Raw genomic sequence first — 22,642 nt, 5'->3', positions numbered from 1 at the left:
ACACCTCCAACACCTGTTGGTTCCCGCTTGCATTGATTTGTTTTCGAAAAATCACCAATCTTATCGTTACATCACTAATAATGTTTATTATTTGCGCAGTTTTGCAATTAAGGTGGGTGTTTGAAATAATCAAAGAATCGTTTAGTTAGGATTTATTTCAAAAGTAATTAATCGCACCGTTTGATTGGATCAGGAAAAGCTCGTAGGTGACGATGCTTCCAGCCATCTGAAACAAAGGCATTAAAAAATTGGTCGAAGGTTGTTGCGATGGAATTTCCCTTGCTCCTAAAGTGCACTTAATAAAACTATGAAAAATTATAAAAAATGTTCGCGATTTTTTTGTTTCTTCAGTTCTTCGTTTGCAATTTTTCGAGTTTTCAAGTTTAAATTTTTCAGTTTTTTAATTTTCCAACTTCTGAATTTTTCAATTTTTCGATTTGAGTGTCTGAAGTTTTCAATTTTCAATTCTTTATTGGTTAGATTTGCCATTTTCCGTTTTTCATTTTATTTATTTTTTCAACTATAAAATTGAAACATCGAAAAACTGAATAAACAAAAACAAAAAAAAAATTTTGTTTTTTCAATTTTAATTTTTTTCAATTTTTCGATTTTTAAGTTTTTTTTGTTTCTCAATTTGTAAATTTTGCAATTTTTCGAGACTTTAATTTTGCATTTTCATTTTGCAGTTTTAGGTTTCGGTTTTTTATTTTCCTTATTTTTACAAATTTTTCGATTTTTCACTGTTCCGATGTTATAATTTTTGCTTCTTCAGTTTTACGAAATGCATCTTTTCGAGTTTTCATTTTTAAATTTCTGTTTTCTGATTTTACAACTTTTGGATGCTTCAATTTTTAGACTTTGCAATGTTTCTATTTGCAATTTGACGAGTTTTCAATTTTTCAATTTTAAAGTTTTGGATTTTTCAATTTGTCATTTCTTCAATTTTTCGATTTGCGATTTTTCAATTTTTCATTTTTTCTTGTTTCTTCAATTTTTACACTTTGCAATTTTTCGATTGACAGTTTTTCGAGATTTCTTTTAGAATTTTTCTGTTTTCCGAGTTTCGAACTTCTGGATTTTGCAATTTTTCGATTCGCAATTTCAAGAATTCTCAATTTTTAGGTTTTTCATTTTTCCGTTTCTTGAATTTATCAATATAAAGTTTCTCGAATTTTCAATTTTTCGATTGGTTAATTTTTTATTTATTCAAATTTTCGGTTTCCAGTTCTTGGTTTCTTTTTTTCGTTTTTTTTATTTTTACAATTTTTTGATTTTTTATGTTCAGATTTTATAATATTTGTGTTTTCAATTTTTTTAATTTGCACTTGTTCCAGTTTTCATTTTTCAATTTTTCTGCTTTCCGAATTTCGAACTTTTAGATTTTGCATTTTTTCGATTTGCAATTTCAAGAGTTCTCAATTTTTAGGTTTTTCTTTTAATAATTTTTCATTTTTTTAAATTTTCTATTTACAATTTTTTTTCTTTATTTTTACAATTGCTCAATTTTTCAATGTTCCGACTGTACAATTTTTTGTATTTTCAATTGTTCGATTTGCAATTTTTCAGTTTTTAATTTTTTTTGTTACGTCAATTTTTTGATTTGTAAATTTTCGTTTCTGTTTTTATTTTCATTATTTTTAAAATATAGCGATTTTTCTGTTTTGATTTTCTAATTTTTCTTGTTATCAATGTGAAATTTTTAATTTTATAATTTTTCTTTTTTTTAATGTGAAATGTTCCAGTTTTTCGATTTTTTAATTTTTAAATTAAATTGAGTTTCTCAAGTTTTCAATTTCTTATTTTTCAATTTTTCGATTTGCAATTTTTGGTTTCGGTTTTTATTATTTTTATTTTTACAATTTTTCCGTTTTTTAATGTTCCAACGTTATAATTTTCTGTTTCTTCAATTTTATGATATGTGTCTTTCCGAATTTTCATTTTAAAATTTTTCATGTTTCAGATTTTCCAGCTTTTGGATGTTTCAGTTTTCAATTTTGCAATTTTTCCTTTTTTAATTTTTCGATTTGCGATTCTTCCATTCTTCATTTTTTTTTGTTGCTCCAAGTTTTACACTTTGCAATTTTTCGTTTTAAAGTTTCTCAAGTTATCAGTTTGCAATTTTTCAGATTTTCATTATTTTCTTGTTTCTTCAATTTTTACATTTTGCAATTTTTCGTTTTAAAGTTTCTCGAGTTTTCAATTTTTCGATTTTTAACTTTTCATTTCTTCAAATTTTCGATTTGCAATTTTTGGTTTCGGTTTTTTATTTTCTTTGTTTTTACAATTTTTCGATTTTTCAATGTTCCCACTGTAGAATTGTTTGCTTTTACAATTTTCGTTTTTTCAATTTTTCGAATTGCGATTTTTCAATTTTACATTTTTTTTTGTTTCTTCAATTTTTACATTTTGCAATTTTTCGTTCTAAGCTTTCTCGAGTTTTCAATTTTTCATTTCTTCAATTTTTCGATTGCAATTTTTCATGTTTTCATTTTTTTCTTGTTTCTTTATATTTTTCATTTTGTTATTTTCTTTTTCGATTTAAAGTTTCTCGAGTTTCCAATTTTTTATTTCTTCAATTTTTCGATTTGCGAATTTTTAAAATTTCAATTTTTTTGGATTTTCATTTTCTTTTTATTCTTGAAATTTTACATTTTCCAATTTTTCGATTTGAAGTTTCTTGAGTTTTCGATTCCTTAATTTTTCATTTTTTCAAATTTTCGATCTGCAATTTTTGGTTTCGTTTTTTTATTTTTTTATTTTTTACAATTTTTCGATTTTTCAATGTTTCTACTGCATAATTTTTTGTTTTTTCAATTTCTGTTTTTTCAGTTTTTCGATTCGCAGTTTCTCAATTTTTAATTTTTTTGTTTCTTCAATTTTTCGATTTGTAAATTTTGATTTCTGTTTTAATTTTCTTTATTTTTTAAATTTATCGGTTTTTCAACGTTTTGATTTAATTTTTTTTTTCAATGTGAAATTGTTCAATTTTTGTGGGTTTCCAATTTTTAGATTTTGCAATTTTTCGATTTGAATTTCCTAAGTTTTCAGTTTTTTATTTTTCGATTTGTTGATTTGCAGTTTCTTCAGTTTTTCGATTTGCGATTTTTCATTTCTTCAGTTTTTCGATTTGTGACTTTTAGTTTTTCATTTTTTTTGTTTCTTCAATTTTTCGATTTGTAAATTTTCATTTCTGTTTTTTTTTATTTTCTTAATTTATCGTTTTTCAATGTTTTGACTTTTTAGTGTTTCTTTTTTCAATGCGAAATTTTTCAGTTTTTTATTTCTTCAATTTTTGGATAGCAATTTTTCAGATTTTCAATCTTTTTCTTGTTTCAATTTTTTGATTTTGCAAATTTTTCGATTTAAAGTTTCTCGATTTCTCAATTTTCATTTCTTCAATTTTTATATTTTTCAATTTTTCGATTTAAAGTTTCTCGAGTTTTCAATTTTTCGATTCTTTAGTTTTTCGATTTGTAATTTTTCAATTTTTCATTTTTTTTTTTTGTTTTTTCAATGTTTCGATTTGTAAATTTTCATTTCTGTTTTTATTTTTTTATTTTTAAAATATAGCGGTTTTTCAATGTACCGACCTTTTAATTTTTCGTTTTAACACTGCGAGATTTCTCAATATTTTATTTTTTTTGTTTCTTTAATTTTTCGATTTGTAAATTTTCATTTTTGTTTTTATTTTCTTCATTTTTGAAATATAGCGGTGTTTCAATGTTCTGAGTTTAAAATTTTCTCTTTTTTCAACATGAAATTTTTCAGTTTTTGGATTTTTTAATTTTTCGGTTTGCAGTTTTTAGTTTCGATTTATTGTTTTCTTTATTTTTACAATTTTTCGATTTTTTAATGTTCCGACTATATAATTTAAAAATTTTTCATTTTTTGTTTCTTCAATTTTTTGATTTATAAATTTTCCTTTCTGTTTTTATTCTCTTCATTTTTAAAATAGCAGGTTTTTGTTCTGATTTTCTAATTTTTCTTTTTTTCTATGTGAATTTTTGGATTTTTCAAGTTTTCAGTTTGCAATTCCTTAATTTTCCACTTTTTTTATTTTTTCAAATTTTCGATTTATAAATTTTCCTTTCTGTTTTTATTCTCTTCATTTTAAAAATATTTCGGTTTTTCAATGTTCTGATTTTCTAATTTTTCTTTTTTTCAATGTGAATTTTTGGATTTTTCAAGTTTTCAGTTTGCAATTCCTTAAACTTTTAGTGTTTTTTCGAATTTTCGATTTGTTAATTTTCGTTTCTGTCTTTATTTTCTTTATTTTTAAAATACATACTTATAGCGATTTTTCAATGTTCTGATTTTCTAATTTTCCTTTTTATTAATCTAAAATTTTTCAATTTTTGGATTTTTAATTTTTCGATTTGTAAATTTTCATTTTTGTTTTTATTTTCTTCATTTTTAAAATATAGCGGTTTTTCGGTGTTCTGATTTTCAAATTTTTATTTTTCTCAATTTTTTAATTTTTGGATTTTTCAATTTTTCGATTTGGAATTTATCAATTCTTTATTGTTTCATTTCTTCAAATTTTCGTTTCTCTTTATATTTTCTTCATTTTTAAAATATAGCGGTGTTTCAATGTTCTCATTTTCAAATTTTTTCTTTTTTCAACTTGAAATTTTTCAGTTTTTGGAGTTTTTTAATTTTTCGGTTTGCGGTTTTTAGTTTCGATTTTTGTTTTCTTTATTTTTACAATTTTTCGATTTTTTAATGTTCCGACTGTATAATTTTAAAATTTTTTGATTTTTTGTTTCTTCAGTTTTTTGATTTATAAAATTTCCTTTCTGTTTTTATTCTCTTTATTCTTAAAATATTTCGGTTTTTCTATGTTCTGATTTTTCTTTTTTTTAATGTGAATTTTTGGATTTTTCAAGTTTTCAGTTTGCAATTCCTTAATTTTTCACTTTTTTTGTTTTTTCACATTTTCGCTTTGTAAATTTTCGTTTCTGTCTTTATTTTCTTTATTTTTAAAATACATATGTATAGCGATTTTTCAATGTTCTGATTTTCCAATTTTCCTTTTTATTAACCTGAAATTTTTCTATTTTTGGATTTTTAAATTTTTCGATTTGCAATTTCTCAATTTTTCATTTTTTTATTTCTTCTTATTTTCGATTTGTAAATTTTCGTTTTCTAATTTTTCTGGTTTTAAATGTGAAATTTTTCAAATTTTGGATTTTTCAGTTTTTTGAATTGGAATTTTTCGAATTTTTTAATTTTCGGTTTTTTCAATTTTAGTTTTTTCAGTGTTTTGATTTTTCAAATTTTGGTTTCTTCACTTTTTGATTTACTATTTTAAATATGTATGTAATAATAGTTATAATTTTTAAAACATTTCACTTTTTCAATTTTACGATTTTAGAATTTTACCATTTTTCAATTATTGGATTTTAAAACTTTTTCATTTATTCGATTTTTCAATTTTTCGATCTTGCAGTGTTACGGTTTTTCGACTTTACAATTTTTACTTTTTCAACGTTTGAATTTTTCGTTTCTTCAGTTCTTCCGATTTGCATTTTTTTGCAGTTTTTTGATTTTCCAATTTTTACTGGTTTTTTTAGTTTTTTGATTTTTAATTTTTCGATTTTTCAACTTTTCGAAAAAAAAAGGAAAATATTGAAAAATCTAAAAATTGGATGTCAAGAACTTGAAAATTTGAAAAATGGAAAAATTAAAAATTGAGAAACTTAAAAAAATGAAAAATTGCAATATAAAAAAAGTGTCAAACCGAAGAGAAAGGAAAAACGAAAAATGCGATATCAAAAATAAAAATCCGGACAGACGGTAGATAGACAGACAGACAGACGGAAACCGAGACCCATTTCTTCCTATTAACTCACCCCCAAGAGAAGCCCCTTGGTTATAGTAAAAAAATCATTGCCGGTCAACGCCACGGGCTGACAATGTATCTGATAGGCGAACCTCTCGATCTGCAAAGCAGACGTGACGTGGTTAATCCATTACGGGTGAGCGGCACGCGGTCCGCTATGCCACTCGAGAAGCAACCTCACAGCGGTCCGCCGTGCCGCTCGCTTTGCATTACCTCAGAACTATAGGCGTCAGAATTCAGCGACAACAAATAACTCATCGACTTCTTGCTTTCGTCATTGATATTTGAAGCGAATAGAATTACAGCGACGGTTCTAAGCACCAGAAGCCCGAAGGAAAAGAAGAAGTAGATGCTTTCGATAGCTGTCGACTTGTGGCTATTATTACACAATTAATTATTAATTATTATTATTATTTTTTAAATTTATGTATTTAGTTACCTAAGACTCCAATATAGTTGTGACGTGATGAAAAACATATTCGTAGCGAAAGACACTATGATAAGAGTGGATATTTCCTTGTTGACAGTTTTACACAAAATGGAAATTTTGTTATAGTCTTCTCGAATTTTCATCCAGTGGTGTTTTACGTGAATCTATTAATTATATTACGTTTTACTTAGTGTGGAGTTAATTAGTTTTATTTTCTTACTTTGGTACTATAGGCGACTGTGACCCTTCTGGTTACCTCCTGGAACTTTTGAGACAGCCCGAGACTTATTATCATGAGAAAAGCGTCCAGAAAGTTCCAGGAAAACACGTTCAAAAAATTCATTACCACAGCGAAAACTGCCAGAGGGGCGGAAAATTCAAAAAAGTCAAACAAATGTGGATAATTCCGGGAAAAATAAGTCAGATATTTGTCTGGATCGTCGCCAGGTATTTGCGAACAAACGTAAATTATAGACAAAACGTGTTCAACTAAAATTTCAAAAATTTGACAAAAATATTGGTTTATTTTTAAAGGTAAACCTATTGCGGCGGTCATAACTATTATTATTATTGAATAAAATTTCCGTTTTATGTTCCGGTTAGTGTTCCAGCCACCCAGAGATGACTCCACCTGGCTCCATTTTTTTATAAGTTTGGGCCAGTTTTTCGCCAGGTTGAAGAAAATTATCCCTCCTATGGTACTGTTTGCGTTAAAAATAAAACTACCTGAAAAGTTTAAACTGTACTGAATTCAATTAGAGAAACGTCACGTTGTGAAAATAAACGAAGTTTACATTAAGTGTGTGAGCTAATATTACATATTTTTTTAGATAAAATTATGTTAACATTTTTTTTTGTATAACGGTTATGAAAACAGGTTTAGAACCATTCATTATGTGTTTATCTATTATTTATTGAGATTATCTCTTTATCTACACCACACAGTAAAAGATAAACACAAAAACCTATAATTTATAGTCGTAATCAAATACCGTACACTGTAAGTGTGACGGATTACAATGACTTAGCAAAATAAGCAATTAAAGCCGTTAATGTGAAGTCATTCATAAAAGGACAAACAATGTATTATTAAAGAACAAAAACACGTAAACACACACATTAAATAAATAGTAGACAATCAGTAAATAAAAACAAACTCACTCATTCGGTGCAAAGTATACCCGACTAGAAAAATTCTGTAAAGAGACATAACCATAGTAAAAGTCGAACCAATAATGACCACTAAAGCCAAAGCGACTCTTTTGGAACACCACGTAAATACCAAATTCTCCAACTTATGCGAAGTGACCCCTCTAACTGGCAACAGTCCAAAAATCTGTGCCATAACTAAAATCCACCTAATATTGACGTGAAAAAGCGCCATTTGCTTGTTCGACTGCAACATTTATGACAATTTTCCGAAGAATGTCGGATGATTATATCTCTACGGGAAAAGTCAGAGGCATTTCGCCCGATTTTTATCGCCCTGTGTGGAACTTATTGTAATTAAAGAACGGAGAAAATTGTCGATGCTTTGATTAAATTTGTGACAACATATTAAATATTCTATGATTATGTCACGTTACCGTATAATTTTATAATATGTCGTTTTGTGTGGCGCTTAAATAAATTTGTTATTGGACAAATATTTTCGGAGCTAGGCAACACATTTTAATTATGTGACGATTCTGGGAAATGTTTTGTAACGTATGTGTGTTTCAAATGTAGTCGTAAAATAGCCATTAAAATTATCAGGTGTGTAATTGTCAAAACTGTAAATGTTGTGACATTGTGATTGATTTAAAGTGATAAAAAAGGGGATCGATATTAGATTAATATTAAATGGTAATTTAATTTTTCGAATTTCGAATGAGATTTGAAAAAAATTGAAATTATAAGGGTTCAATTTTGAGTGATTTATGGTTAAAAAATGATGAATTTTTAAATTTTAAAGTTTCGATTTTTTTCCAGATTTTTTTCATTCTACTTCAATACTGAAAATTACAATTTGACTTTTTCAAAGTAAAGATTAACATCAATCTCTTATTAATTATCAATGCTTTTGACTTTTCAAAATCGAAATTTCTACATTTTTTGGCAATTTTTCGAAAAAAAAATCTCAATTTTACAATATCCTATGATATTTTTTGCCTTTTTTTTGACCATTTTCCAAATTGCCCAAAAAGAATTTTTTTGTAGATTGCGCTCTCGAGAATTTTTGTTTGGCACCGTTTCCTTGAAAATTCCCTCAGTCTATAAAAATGAAAAATGACAATTTTCGGGATATTTTAAAAAACTCGAATTTGTAACCGAATATTTTGAAAATCTTGATTCTGACGCTATATATTTCGATTTAGTTTGTCGATATCGATGTCCTAGATTTTTTTGTGAATTTTTGGCAACTTAGCCAAATTTTTCCATGAAATGAATTTGGAAATTTCGCTGAGGGAAAAAAGATATATTTTTTTTATAAATATATAAAATCTTGGTCCGGGACCATAAATATGCCACATTTTTCAAATCAGCACGTCGAGATCTACTTATATCCCAGAATATTTTGGAAGTTGGGCAACTTTTCTAAAAATTCAATTTTTCAATATAAAAATTTCGACTTTTTTCGACCACCAGATTCATAACTTCAGCTTCATTTCTTCAAAAATTGCCACTATTTTTCGGGAATATTAAAAATGAAAAATGGACATTTTTGGAGCATTTTAAACATTTCAGTTTGAAATTGAATACTCGGAAAATCTTGGTCCTTGGTGTTTGAAAAATCCGTCTTCAACTTTTTAACTACCGAATTAATTTTAAATTTCCGAGTTTTAAATGCTTGAGAGCTCAACTTAAAAAAGGCAACGATCATTCTCAAAGCGAATTTGAAACGAAATATTTGGAAATTTTAATCCGGTACCATTTTTTGTACATTTTTAGGCAACTTTTCCAAATATCTCAATTTTTCAAAATGTTATGAAATTTTTGACCTTTTTTGACTAAGTATTTTCGAAATTGTCCAAATTCGTCGAAAATTGCTACCATTTTTCCGAATCGTCAAAATAAAAAATGGTAATTTTTGGGATGTTTAAAAAATTCGAATTTGAAACTCAATATTTGAAAATCTTGGTCTGGCGCCATAAACATGTTATATTTTCGAATCAGCACATAGAGATCTATATACCAGAATTTTTTGAAAATTGTTGGGCAACTTTTCTAAAAATTCTGTTTTTCAGTATGAAAATTTCGACCTTTTTCGATCACCTATGAATATTATCTAAAGAGATTTTTCTGTAGATACATACCTCCAGAATATATTTCGACCTCATTTCTTTGAAAATTGCGACTATTTTTTCGAAATATCCAAAATGAAATAAGTTGAATATTTGGAAAATTTTGGTTTTTGGTTTTTTGTTGTTTTTTAAATATCAAGCTCTTTTAACTGTCTAATTAACTTAAAATTTTCAACTTTCCAAAGCGCGAAGACCCAACTTAAAAAAAGTCATAATTATTACATTATTTTCACAGCTTCAACTTTTCAAAAATCGAAATTTTTGGTGGTTTATACCTAGTTTATTAAATAAGTAATTGAAAATGATGATAACATTTTGTATTTTATTTTTTAGCAATTTAAAAAAAAATGTGCTAGTAATACTTATTCAAGAATATTATAAAAATCTTAATTTGTAAATGAGTATTTTGAAAATTTTGGTCCGGGACTGTCAACATGTTATATTTTTCGAAGTAGTACATTGAGATGTATATCCAAAATTTTTAAGTGGATTTTTAGCCAGATTTTCGAACGAAACAAAATTTTTCAATACTCGCCCTTATGAAATTTTTGACCTTTTTTTGACCATTTTCGAACTCGAAAGAATGAAAAATGTCAATTTTTGGGATATTTTAAAAATTCGAGCTTGAAACTGAATATTTGGAAAATCTTGATCCCGAACTCGAGATCTAAGTTCTCGATTTTTGTGAATTTTTGGGCCACTTTGTTAGAAGTTCAAATTTTTGAACGAAATGAAATTTTTGACTTCTTCCTGAGAACTTTTTTTATTGATTTCGACCTCCACAAGTGTTTTTCGACTTCATTTCTTTCAAAATTCGTTTGCTAAGACGAAAAATGACATTTTTTGGGATGCATTGAAAATTGGATTTTGGAACAGAATATTTGGAAAACTTTGGGCCGGGACCATTTTTTTGTAAATTTTTACTCAATTTTTCAAAATCTTATGGATTTTTTTATCTCTTTTTTGACCATTTTGTGAATTGCCCAAACAGAATTTTTGGTTCCACTTCTTTGAAAATTCCTACGCTTGTTCCGTAATCTATAAAAAATTTAAAAATGACAATTTTTGGGGCAATTTAAAAATTCGAGGTTGAAACCGAATATTCTGAAAATCTTGATTTGGACGCTATTTAAGTTATCTAAGTTCATAGAGATCTATGTCCTAGATTTTTTTGTAAAAAGTTCAAATTCTTCCTTGACATGAAATTGTTTCACTTTCGCTGAGCGCCTTCGAAATTTAGCGAAAAAAGATATGTTTTTTTGATTTCGACCTCCACAAGTGTTTTTCATTTCTTCAAATATTCTTACAATTTTTCCGAATCTCCAAAATGAAAAATGGAAATTTTTGGGTTATTTTAAAAAATCCAATTTGAAACTGGATATTGAAAATGTTGGTCCAGGATCATAAACATGGCATATTTTTCGAATCAGAACGGCAAGATCTATATCTCTGAATTTTTTGGGAATTGTTGAGCAACTTTTCTAAAAATTAAATTTTTCGATATGAAAATTTTGACTTTTTACGACCAACAAACTCTTTAGGCAATACGTATTTCCTAAAAAGATTTTTCTGTAGATTCGTATCTCCAGAAGGTATTTCGGCTTCATTTCTTTGAAAATTGCCACCATTTTTTCGGAAAATCAAAAATGAAAACTGGAAATTTTTGGGATATTTAAAAAATTCGAGTTTGAAATCGAATATTTGGAAAATCTTGATCAGAAACTAAAGTATGATATATTTTTCGATTGACCTCGTCGATGTCCTAAATTTGTTTGTCAATTTTTGGGCAACTTTGGCAATTTTGTTATTCTGCTGTCTCATTTGACTAATTTTCTGTATATACATAATATATTCTGTAGAACGTTTATACACACATGCATAATATCTATGGTCATATATTTATGTTTATTTTTATGTTTATGTTACTGTTCCGTGTGTTTTGTTGCTATATTTGACGTGTTCAATGATCTTTATTGATCCTAATGAATAAATCACCATTATTATTATTAAAAGCTCAAATTCTTCCTCAATGAAATGAAATTTTTGACCATTGGCTGAGCACCTTCGAAATTTAGCAAAAGACATCCTTTTGTTGATTTCGACCTTCACAACTGTTTTTCCATTCCATTTCTCCCAAAATTCCTACCATTTTTTTCCGAATCGCCAAAATCAAAAATGGCAATTTTTGGGATATTTTAAAAACTCGAATTTGAAACTGCATACTTGAAAATTTTGGTCCAGGATCATAAACGTCGTATATTTTTTGAATCAGCACGTCAAGATCTATATCCCAGAATTTTTTGGAAATTGTTGGGCAACTTTTCTGAAATTCAATTTTCCACTATGAAAATTTCGACTCTTTTCCACCATTAATCTCTTTAGGCAATATTCGCATTACCTAGAGATTCTCGAGAAGGTATTTCGGCTTTATTTTCTTCGATTATTGCCACGATTTTTCAGGAATATCAAAAATGAACAATACAAAATTTTTTTGGAACATTTAAAAAAATCAGTTTGAAACTATACTTGGAATTCTTGGAAAATCTTGGTCCTTGGTTTTTTAAAAATCCGTCTTCAACCTTTTAACTATCGAATTAATTTTAAATTTCCAACTTTTCAAAGCGCAAAGGCTCATCTTAAAAAAGTCACAACTCTGACATCATTCTCAAAAGTTTAAATTTCGATTTTTAAACACTGTACATTTGTCCAGGTTTTGCTTTTTGAAATCGTCTTTTTTACTTTTTAAGTTTCGACTTTTAATAAAGTGGAAATTATTCTCAAGACGTTTGACTTTTCAAAAATCGAAATTTTTGCTGATTTATGGTTTATTAAATAAGAAACCGAAAATGATGATTTTATTATCAACGTAAGATTTTTTATTTTATTTTGTAGTAATTTAACAAAAAAAAAAAAAACGTTCTGATTGCTCAAGAAAATAAGTACATATTTCGAAAATATTGATCTGGGGCCACAAACATGCTATATTTTTCGAATTAACAGGTTGTAATTTGTGTCCTCCATTTTTTGAGGATTTTTGGGCAACTTTTCCAAACACTCAGTTTTTCAATAGTTCCACTATTTGAAATTTTGACTTTTTAAACCATTTGCGAAATTGCTCAGAGACATTTTTTTCTTTGAAAATTTCTACAATTGTTCCGTCATCTATAAAAATGAAAAATGACAATTTTTGTGAAATTTTATTAACTCGAGTTTGAAACCAAATACTCAGAAAATTTTGATCTGAACGCTATATTATTTATATTTAATTAGTTCGCCGAGATCGATGTCTTGGAATTCTTAATTTTTCAGTTTCTCGATTTCTAATTTTTCGATTTTTGGATCTTTTCATTTTTATTTTATATTTTTCAATTTTTCGAATTGTAGCATCTGTTTTAATTTTCTTCGGTTCAAGTTTTCGGTGTTTATTTTTCGTTCCTAACATTTTTGGATTTTCGATACACTTGATTTTAGATTTTTTAGTTTTCTCGAGCTTCCCTGTATTTCAATTTTTAACTAATTTTAATTCTTGGTTTTCTTAATTTCTTGAATTTCGTTTCTCGATTTTTAATTGTTCCATTTTTTAATGTTAAGGGCCGGTTGCATAAACGCAAATCAAATTTAATCTCTGATTAAGAACAATGGTAACTATGATAATAACAATCGTTACTATGGAGTTAATCAGAGATTAAATTTGATTTGCGTTTATGCAACCGGCCCTAAATTTTTCAATTTTAATTTTCTTTTTTTTGGATAATTTTATCTTTCAATTTCTTGAATTTGCAATTTTTCGTTTTTACGATTAGACATTTTAATTTTTAGATTTTTCGTTTCTCGATTTTAATTTTGCGCTTCTCCAGTTGTTTGATTTTTCAGTTTAGGGTTTTACTTTTACATTTTTCATTTATTTCGGTATTTTAACTATAAATTTATTACTTTCTCAAATTGTAATTTTTCAATTTTCCGATTTTTCTTCACTATTTTTCGATTTTAAATTTTTCATCTACACGATTTTAATTCTGAAATTTATAGTTTTTACGATTTTTGGATGTTTTAATTTTTGCTTTTTTCGATTTTCCGAATTTTTGTATCTCTCTTTTCGGTTTTACGACTTTTAATTTTTTAATTTCTGGGTATTGAATTTTTGATAGCCTTGATTTTAAATTTTTAGATTTTTAAATTTTTTCGAGGTTTCCCCTATTTCATTTTTTAATTAATTTTCTATTCTTGGTTTTCTTAATTTTTCGAATTTTGTTTCTCGATTTTTAATTGTTCGATTTTTCGTCAAATTTTTCAATTTTAATTTTTTTTAACTTTTGAGTTTCCAGACTTTTAATTTTTCGGTGTTTCGATTTTTCAATAATTTCATCTTTCGATTTCTTGATTTTGCAATTTTTCGTTTTTACAATTTATAGATATTTTAATTTGTACCTTTTTCAGTTTTTAGATTTTTGATTTCTTAAGTTTAAATTTTGGTCTGGGGCCATAAACATGTTTTATTTTTCGAATTAACACGTTGGAATTTATATCCTCCATTTTTTAAGATTTTTGGGCAACTTTTCCAAAAAAACTCAATTTTTCAACACTCCCACTATTTGAAATTTTTTACTTTCTTTTTACCATTTTCGAAATTGCTCAAAGAGACTTTTAGTAAATTACGCCCTCGATAATTTATTTTTGGCTACAATTCTTTTATAGTCCAAATGAAAAATCCCAATTTTTGAGACAAAATTTCTTCTTGTCAAAACGAAAAGTGGCAATTTTTGAGAGATTTTAAAAATTCAAATTTGAAGCTGGGTATTTGAAAATCTTGGTCTGGGATCATAAACATGCTATATTTTTCGAATTAGCACTTTGAGATCTATAATTCGGAATTTTTTGGAAACGTTTCTAAAAATCAGCTTTTCAGTTTCAAAATTTCGACTTTTTTAACTACGATACTGTTTTTCGACTTTTTGATTTTTTGATAATTTGATTTTTCCATTTCTCAATTTCTCGATGTTTCGTTTCCTAGATTTCCCGATTTTTCGATTTTCAATTTTTTAGCTCTTCAATTTTCCAATTTTTCAAAATTTCGGCATTTTGATATTGAATTTTTTTCTACCAATCTCCAAATTATGAAAGCCTAGAAAGGGCTTTTCAGTAGAAAAATTGAAGCTTCAAAACCAGTTTCCAGGCTTTGGTTTTTCAAGAGAAAATTTGTGTGACCGAATTTTTTTATATATATTTTTTAAATCTACTTCTGTTTTAAAATACTAAAATATTAATATCCGATATTAATTTTTCCTGAAACTTGAATTTTACTTTAAAATTTTCAACATCAATACTAAAGCTTACAGTTTTAAATCGCAAAGCTCTATTTCGTTAAAAAAATCGCTACTTGGACACTCTTCTCAAAATTTTGACTTTTAAAAGTGCAAACTTCAACTCGAATCTCCTTTAAAATTTCAGTTTAAATCAACATCTTTAGCATTTTTGACAATTATTCTCAAAAAAGTAACATTTTCCACTAATACTTACTCAAGTTGCTCAAACTATACTCAACGTAGACCATTCTAAAGAACGCCACCACGGCCACAAAACACGACCCAAAAATAAGCACCTGCGAATAAAAAACCCTCTTCAAGTACCAACTGAAACTCAAATCGTTGTAATTTTCCCCAGTGACTCCCCGAACCGGCAAAAGCCCAAAGCTCTGCGCCATCACCAAAACCCATCTAACTCTCTGGTGAAAAAATTTTTCATCACCCTGTTTGCCACAAACCCACTTCATTTTTTCCACAACTCTCTCTCTCATTTAACCCCAAACCAGAATTCCCTGCACAAAAATATTTTTATTGAGTTACTACTTAGATTAATCACAATTATTTTATATTTTTATTCAAAAACAAATAGTCTCGTTGGCTGTCATGTACTTGTTCAGCGTGGCTTGGTTAAACTGGATCAACACCAGCTCGTAGGTGATAATGGCAGCTGCCACCTTGAAGAAAAACATTTAGAACTTGGAGACGTGTTTACGTTGGCTACGTACACTTAGCACGAGTCCTTTTGTGACCCGAAAGAAATTGTGTCCTGTCAGAGCCACCGAATCGACGTGTATTTGTGTTATCAATCGTTGTATCTACGGAAAAAGGTGTGAGTTTTTGTGGTGGGTGAAGGGTCGGGGATGAACCTCTTCGTTGTAGAATTCGCTGGGGAGGGAGGTGAGGTATGGCAGGGCTGCTTGGCTTTCCTCGTTGATGAAGGCGCCGAAGATTGAGACGAAGACAATTCGGCTGATGACGAAGCCGAAGGAGTAGAAGAAGTAGATGCCTTCGATAATGGAGCCCATTTGCCTGGAACGGTTTGTTCTAGAAATTTTTCTTTATTTTTTTACTTCCCGAGCGTAAGCTAAGGAGTAAACTGTTTATTTTTATAAAACAAGATACATTTGGATTTTTTTTTGGAAAAAAATGTCAAAATTTTTGGAATTTGACTTTGACACTGCAAAACCGAGTGCTCTGAAATTTTGTAAAAGTTTTGAGGTTATCGGAAGCATGGTAAATCGTTAATAAAAATTTCTTCCTTTATTGCCTTCCAAAAAATGGATGACGTCATTATAAAATTTTGTAATGGAAACTAATTTAAAAAATTACATTGACTGTAACATTACTTTCGAAAACTCTGGATTCATTTACCTTCGACCGATTTTTTGAAATCACAATTTTTTGCTTTTTCATTTTCTTTCATTTTTCAACATTTCCATTTTTCAATGCTTCGGTTTCATAATTTTTCGTTTTCTAAACTAGAATTTTTCTATTTTTGAATTTTCTGCCTTCCAAATTTTTCAGGTTTTCGTTTCTTCAAATTTTTCGATTTGCAGTTTTTCAATTTTGCAATTTTTCGGTATCACAATTTTTCAGTTTCTTAATTTTTACTTTTCTAACTTTCAAATTTTTCAACTTCTTGACTTCTATTTTTCATTTTCTGCAGTTTTTAACTTTCATTTTCTCTATTTAATATCACAATTTTTCGTTTTTTCATTTCCTTTATCGTGTTTCTTTCGATGTTATAATTTTTCGTTTATTCAATTTTTCGAAATTTTAATCTTTGATTCACCAATTTTAAAATTTTTCGATTTCCACATTTTGGATTTCCAATTATCCGATTTTCCGATATCTTTAATTTTCATTATTTTTTTACGATACATATTTTGTTTTTAGATTTTGCACTTTTTCGATTTTAAGTTTCTCAATTTTTAATCTTTCGATTTTTCCATTTTTGGTTTCTTCAATTTTTCAAGTTTTTGATTTCGACTTTTAGATTTTCAGACTTTTCATTTTATACTTTTTCGTTTTTTCATTTGTTACAATTTTGTAATTTTTCCATTTTTTTTAAAGGAATGGAAAAATCGAAAAATTGCAAAATCGAAAATGTGGAAAATCTAAAAATTGTAAAAAAAAGAACTGAAGTAACGAAAGATCGAAATATGATAAATGAAAAAATTGGTAAGAAGAAATTGATCAAGTAGAAAAATTGATCACATGGAAAAATTATTACAGAAACGTCAAAATTTTGAAGTCGAAAAACTGGGACATTCAAAGACCGAAAAATTGACAATTAAATGTCGAGAAATTGAAAAATACAAAATCAAAAATTGAAAAATCAATTAAATGAAAAAGTTTTAAAATCCAATAATTGAAAAACGAAAAATTCTACAATCATAAAATTGAAAAAGCCAAAAATTAAAAAAAAATATACTTAATACATTAAAATCAAAGCTACAAAAATCTCTTATCAGCAATTGAAGAAGCGAAAAACTGAAAAATCGAGAAACTGAAAAATCTAAAATTGAAAACACGCAAAATTGAAGAAATAAAGAAAATAAATCGAAACGAAAATTGCAAATGGAAAAATGAAACTTCGTGGAATAGCAAAATCTAAATATTGAAACATCCAAAAATTGGAAAATTGGAAAACAGAAAAATTGAAAAATAAAAACTCTGAGAGAAGCATACTAAAGAATAAAAAAAAAGAAAAATTGCAATTCGAAAAAATGAAGAAACGAAAAATTTAAAAAATTTGAATTGAAAAAACAAAAAATTATTAAATCGGAAAATTGTAAAAATAAAGAAAATTAAAAAACGGATTTAAATAAAAAAATTGCAAAATCTAAAAACCGAAGAAACAAAAAAAAAATAAAAAATTGAATAATTGCAAATCGAATAATTGAAAAAATTAAAATTGAAAAAACAAAAAATTATAAACTTAGCACCTTTGAAAATCGAAAAATTGTTAAAATAAAGAAAATGAAAAACCGAAATAAAAACTTGCAAATTGAAAAATTGAAGAAATGAAAAATTTAGAACTCATGAAATTGCAAATCGCAAAACTGAAACATCTAAAAGTTGGAAAATCGGAAGAGTGAAACACTTTTTTACAATAAAACTCCTAAAATTGAAGAAACAAAAAAAATAAATATTTGTAAATCGAAAAATTGAAAAAATTGAGATTGAACAAAAAAGAAAACTATAAAATTGGAACACTGAAAAATTAAGCAATTGTGAAAATAAAGAAAATAATAACCGAAACCAAAAATCGCAAATGAAAAATCAGAAGAAATGAAAAATTAAAGAATCAAAAAATTGAAAACTTGAGAAATTTAAAATCGAAATATTGCAAAATCTAAAATTTGAAGAAAGAAAAAAAATTGAAAAATAGAAATCGAAAAATTAAAAATATTAAAATTGAAAAAGCAAAAAATTATAAAATCCAAGCATTGAAAAACCGAAAGTTGCAAATAGAAAAATTGAAGAAATGAAAAACTGAAAAATCTAAAAGTTAGAAAGTCGGAAAACTAAAACATTTTAAAATGAACACTCGTAAAATACCTCCTAAAATTGAGGAAGCAAAAAAAAAAATGAAAAAGTGTAAATTGAAAAACTAAAATAATTGAGATTGAACAAAAAAAATTAGAAAATTGCAACATTGAAAAATTAAAAAATTGTAAAAATAAAGAAAATAAGAACCGAAACCAAAAATCGCAAAATCGAAAATTTGAAGAAATGAAAAATTAAATTTCAAAAAATTGAAAATTCGAAAAATGTTAAATCGAAATATTGCAAAATCTAAAATTTGAAGAAAGACGAAAATATAAAAAATTGAAAAATCGAAATCGAAAAATTGAAAATATTAAAATTGAAAAGACAAAAAATTATAAATCGAATTCAAAAAAAAAAAAATGAGATTGAACAAAAAAAATATAAAATTGGAGCATTGAAAAATTAAACAATTGTAAAAATAAAGAAAATAAAAAACTGAAACCAAAAATCGCAGACGAAAAATTTGAAGAAATGAAAAATTAAAGATTCAAAAAATTGAGAATTATAAATAAAACTGATAACTGAAGAAATTTCAACTCGAAATATTGCAAAATCTAGAAACTGAAGAAAGAAAAAAACTGAAAAAATTAAAATTGCAAAAACAAAAAGTTATAAAATCTAAAGAACGAAAATGAAAAGTTGCAAATGGAGAAATTGAAGAAATGAAAAACTGAAAAATCTAAAAGGTGAAAAATTAAAAATTGAAAATTCATGAAATTGCAAAATCTAAAAATTCCAACATCTAAAAGCTAGAAAGTCGAAAAACTGAAACATTTTAAAATGAAAACTCGAAAAATAAATTCTAAAATTGAGGAAACAAAAAAAAATAAAACAATTTAAATCGAAAAATTGAAAAAATTGAGACTGAACAAAAAAAAATAATACAATTGAAAGAAAACCATTGAAAAATTTAGAAATTGTAAAAATAAATAAAATGAAGCACTGAAACCAAAAATCGGTAATGGAAAATTTGAAGAAATAAAAAATTTAATTTCAAAAAATTGAAAATTTACAAATTGAAACTCGAGTAACGTTAAATTCAAATATTGCAAAATCTAAAAATTGAAGAAAGAAAAAAAATATTATAACATCTAAACATTGATAAAATTGAATAATTTAATAAAGAACAGAAGTGAAAGGTTGCAAATTCATGAAATTGCAACTGAAACATCTAAAAGTGGGAAAGTCGGAAAGTTGAAATATTTAAAAATAAAAACTAGGGAAAAAAAACTCTTAAACTGAAGAAACAAAAAAAATTACAAAATTGTAAATTGAAATATCGAAAAAATTGAGATTAAAAAAAATATATATATAAAATTGGAACATTGAAAAATTAAGAAATTGAAAAATAAAGAAAATAGAAAACCTAAACCAAAAATCGCAAATAAAAAAATTGAGGAAATAAAAAATTAAAGATTCAAAAAATTGAAAATTTAAAAACTGAAAACTCGAGAAATTTTAAACCGAAATATTGTAAAAAATATAAATTGAAGAAAGAAAAAATTTTAAAAACTGAATAATCGCAAATAGAATAATTGAAAAACTGAAATTGAAAAAACAAAAAAGTATAAAATCCAAGGATTGAAAAATCGAATAACTGAAAAATTAAAGAACCGAAAGAAAAGTTGCAAATAGAAAAATTGAAGAAATGAAAAATTGAAAATCGAAAACTTGAAGAATTAAAACCAGAAAACTCCTGAAACTACAAATCGAAAAATACAAAATTTAAAAACTGAAACATCTAAAAGTTGGAAAGTCGGAAAACTGAACCATTTAAAAATGAAAGCTCGAAAAGACTTCTAAAATCGAAGAAATAAAAAAAAATAAGAAATTGTAAAAATAATGAAGATAAAAAGCCGAAACCAAAACTCGCAAATCGAAAATTTGAAGAAATGAAAAATTAAATTTCCGAAAACTGAAAATTTAAAAATTGAATAATTGAAAAACTTTTAAATCGAAATACTGCAAAATTTATAAATTGAAATTTCTAAAAGTTGGGAAGTCAGGAAACGGAAACATTTAAAAATGAAAACTCAAAAAAAGCTCCTATAATTGAAGAAAAAAAACTTAAAAAATTGTAAATCGAAAAATTAAAAAAATTTAAACTGAAAAATAAAAAAATTATAAAATTAGAACACTGGAAAATTAAGAAATTGTAAAAATAAAGAAAATAAAAACCGAAATCAGATTTAAAAAACTGAAAATTTAAAAAATGAAAACTTGAGAAATGTTAAATTGAAATATGGCAAAATCTAAAAATTGAAGAAACAAAAAAAAAGAAAAAATTGAAAAGTCGCAAATCGAAAAAATGAACAAAAAAAAAAACGAAAAATCAGAAGAATTATAAAATCGAAATATTGAAAAATCGAATAATTGGTAAAAATAAAGAACATAAATAAAAAAATAAAATTTTAAATCAAAATATTGCAAAAATTAGAGAAACAAAAAAATAGAAAATTGAAAAATCGATATAGAAATATTGAAAAAATTAAAATTGAAAAAAAAAATTGTAAAATCGCAAATAAGAGTTACAAATGAAAAATTGCAAAATTCAAGAGAAGAAAGTTGAAAAACTGAAGAAACAGAAAAAAAGAAAAATTGAAGAATTGGAAAATTCAACTAAAAAAATTATAATTTTTCATACAGGCGGAATTTATTGGACTGCCCTTTAGAGGCGAGAAAAGTTCGTTTTTTACTAACCTCAAACTGTTGAATAATTGTATCAAGATGAAAGTGAGATTGCACGAATAAGACAAAAGAACCAAATTAGAGAGCAGTTGATCCAGAGAACGCATTATGTTGTTCATGTTGTCGTAGTCTTCACGAATCTGACGCCAAAGCTTATATTCAGTTTTCTAAAAAAAAATATAATTTATCCTCACTTAAACCCTGGTTTATTTACCGGTGTTTGAGGGTACTTTAATAAAACTAGCAGCTTTTCCATCCGCGCTATTATATCTGGTACAAATTTCTTCAGTTGTGATCTTCATTTTGAGATTGATTTGTCGGAATCGCTCGGTCATAATAATACTAATCAGAATGATAAAAATATCGCCAAAATTCCACACCACAGTGGCTGTCCAACTTATAAACTGAAATTCCACTACATAGGTACACAAAATGCAACCAAATTTTAGTTCTACTCACCGTCAAAACGAGCCCAGACACGAAATTATACGGCATATAAGTAAAAATGAAATGAAACTGTTTCTTGAAAATATGTTCCGCACCTTCCGCATCATTCTGACAAGTGGAAGAGTAGACATAGTTACAAACAGACAAAGCGTGCTCTAATAAAGCCACGATAACCATAGCTACCCCAGAGTATTGAATTCTTTTATATAAATCTGCAGTCGTTTTGTAGTTTTTCAGAACGTGGTCTTCGATTTTCGTCCAGTGGGTCAGAAAGTCGGGCCATTTGTAGGCAAGGTTGTAGAAACACAACGAAGTGATAAACGCGTGTATGAAGAAAAGTGGAGAAACTAAAAAATCAAAAACTAGAAACGAAAAAACGGATTTTGCTTACTTACTGAGTTGATTTAGCAAAATCCCTACTGTCATCGACTTGTAGAACGAAAACCCTCCACAAAACAAAAATCCAAACGAAATTAAAAAAGCGTATAGTATTTTCCAGGATTTGAAGCGAAATTCCACTTTAGAAGGATCCGAATTCCTTACATTACCCACGGGAAAAATCCCCACGATTTGGGCAAGCGTGAGGACGTTTTTGAGACAATTATGCGTAATCGGCGCCCTTTCACCCGATTTATTATTGTTCCCGCTGAGCCTCCTCCAAAAATTCAGCCACATTCTGTCCATCAAACTTTATCACCGTTCCTGTCACGCACCCTCCACGCATTAGTCTAATACAATTTAAACACACAGTAAACACGCTTATCAGTCCTTTTATTGTCGATTACCATAATTTTTTTAGTGTCTTTTTGTTTGTTTTGCTGAGCTTTATGACGTTATCGGTTTGAGTGAATTATAATCGGAAAGTTTGTAATTGTGCTAAAAGCCGGACGAGATCGATCGGGGTATTTTTTGAATGTCCATCACTTGAACGCAGTGCTTGTTTACTGTTATTGTTTCCGAGTTAATTTGTTTTCTTTCAATTTAAACTCACGATTCTGGCAGCGATTAAAAAAATATTTACTGGGGGTGAATAATTCAGTTGTTGTGGTAGCGGGAAATTGTTTACGTCGCGAATTGAGGGAAACGAGGAACG

At 26.9% G+C, this 22,642-nt stretch overlaps 2 protein-coding genes across 2 annotated transcripts; both read right to left on the bottom strand.

Moving 5' to 3' along the window:
- Positions 1–157: 157 nt before the first annotated feature.
- LOC135133823 (gustatory receptor for sugar taste 64e-like) lies at positions 158–15,257 on the bottom strand. Its single transcript, XM_064062343.1, has 6 exons — positions 15,074–15,257; positions 6,517–6,761; positions 6,282–6,436; positions 6,056–6,218; positions 5,853–5,942; positions 158–226 (listed from the first exon to the last, which is right to left on the bottom strand). The coding sequence occupies exons 1-6, from the start codon at positions 15,255–15,257 to the stop codon at positions 158–160; spliced, it is 906 nt and encodes a 301-aa protein (XP_063918413.1).
- A 177-nt stretch (positions 15,258–15,434) lies between these two features.
- LOC135133822 (gustatory receptor for sugar taste 64a-like) lies at positions 15,435–22,224 on the bottom strand. The gene is made up of 7 exons (XM_064062341.1): positions 21,945–22,224; positions 21,562–21,896; positions 21,348–21,506; positions 21,115–21,254; positions 15,726–15,888; positions 15,585–15,674; positions 15,435–15,533 (listed from the first exon to the last, which is right to left on the bottom strand). Exons 1-7 carry the CDS (start codon positions 22,222–22,224, stop codon positions 15,435–15,437), a joined length of 1,266 nt encoding a protein of 421 aa, XP_063918411.1.
- Between the last annotated feature and the right edge of the window lie 418 nt (positions 22,225–22,642).

Source organism: Zophobas morio, unplaced genomic scaffold, assembly GCF_036711695.1.
Source record: "Zophobas morio isolate AGI-343-1 ecotype UQ-CSIRO unplaced genomic scaffold, CSIRO_AGI_Zmor_V1 ptg000022l, whole genome shotgun sequence".
Lineage (NCBI taxonomy): Eukaryota > Metazoa > Arthropoda > Insecta > Coleoptera > Tenebrionidae > Zophobas > Zophobas morio.
The sequence above is the reverse complement of the archived record's forward strand: the minus strand, read 5'-3'. Positions and strand labels throughout refer to the sequence as shown.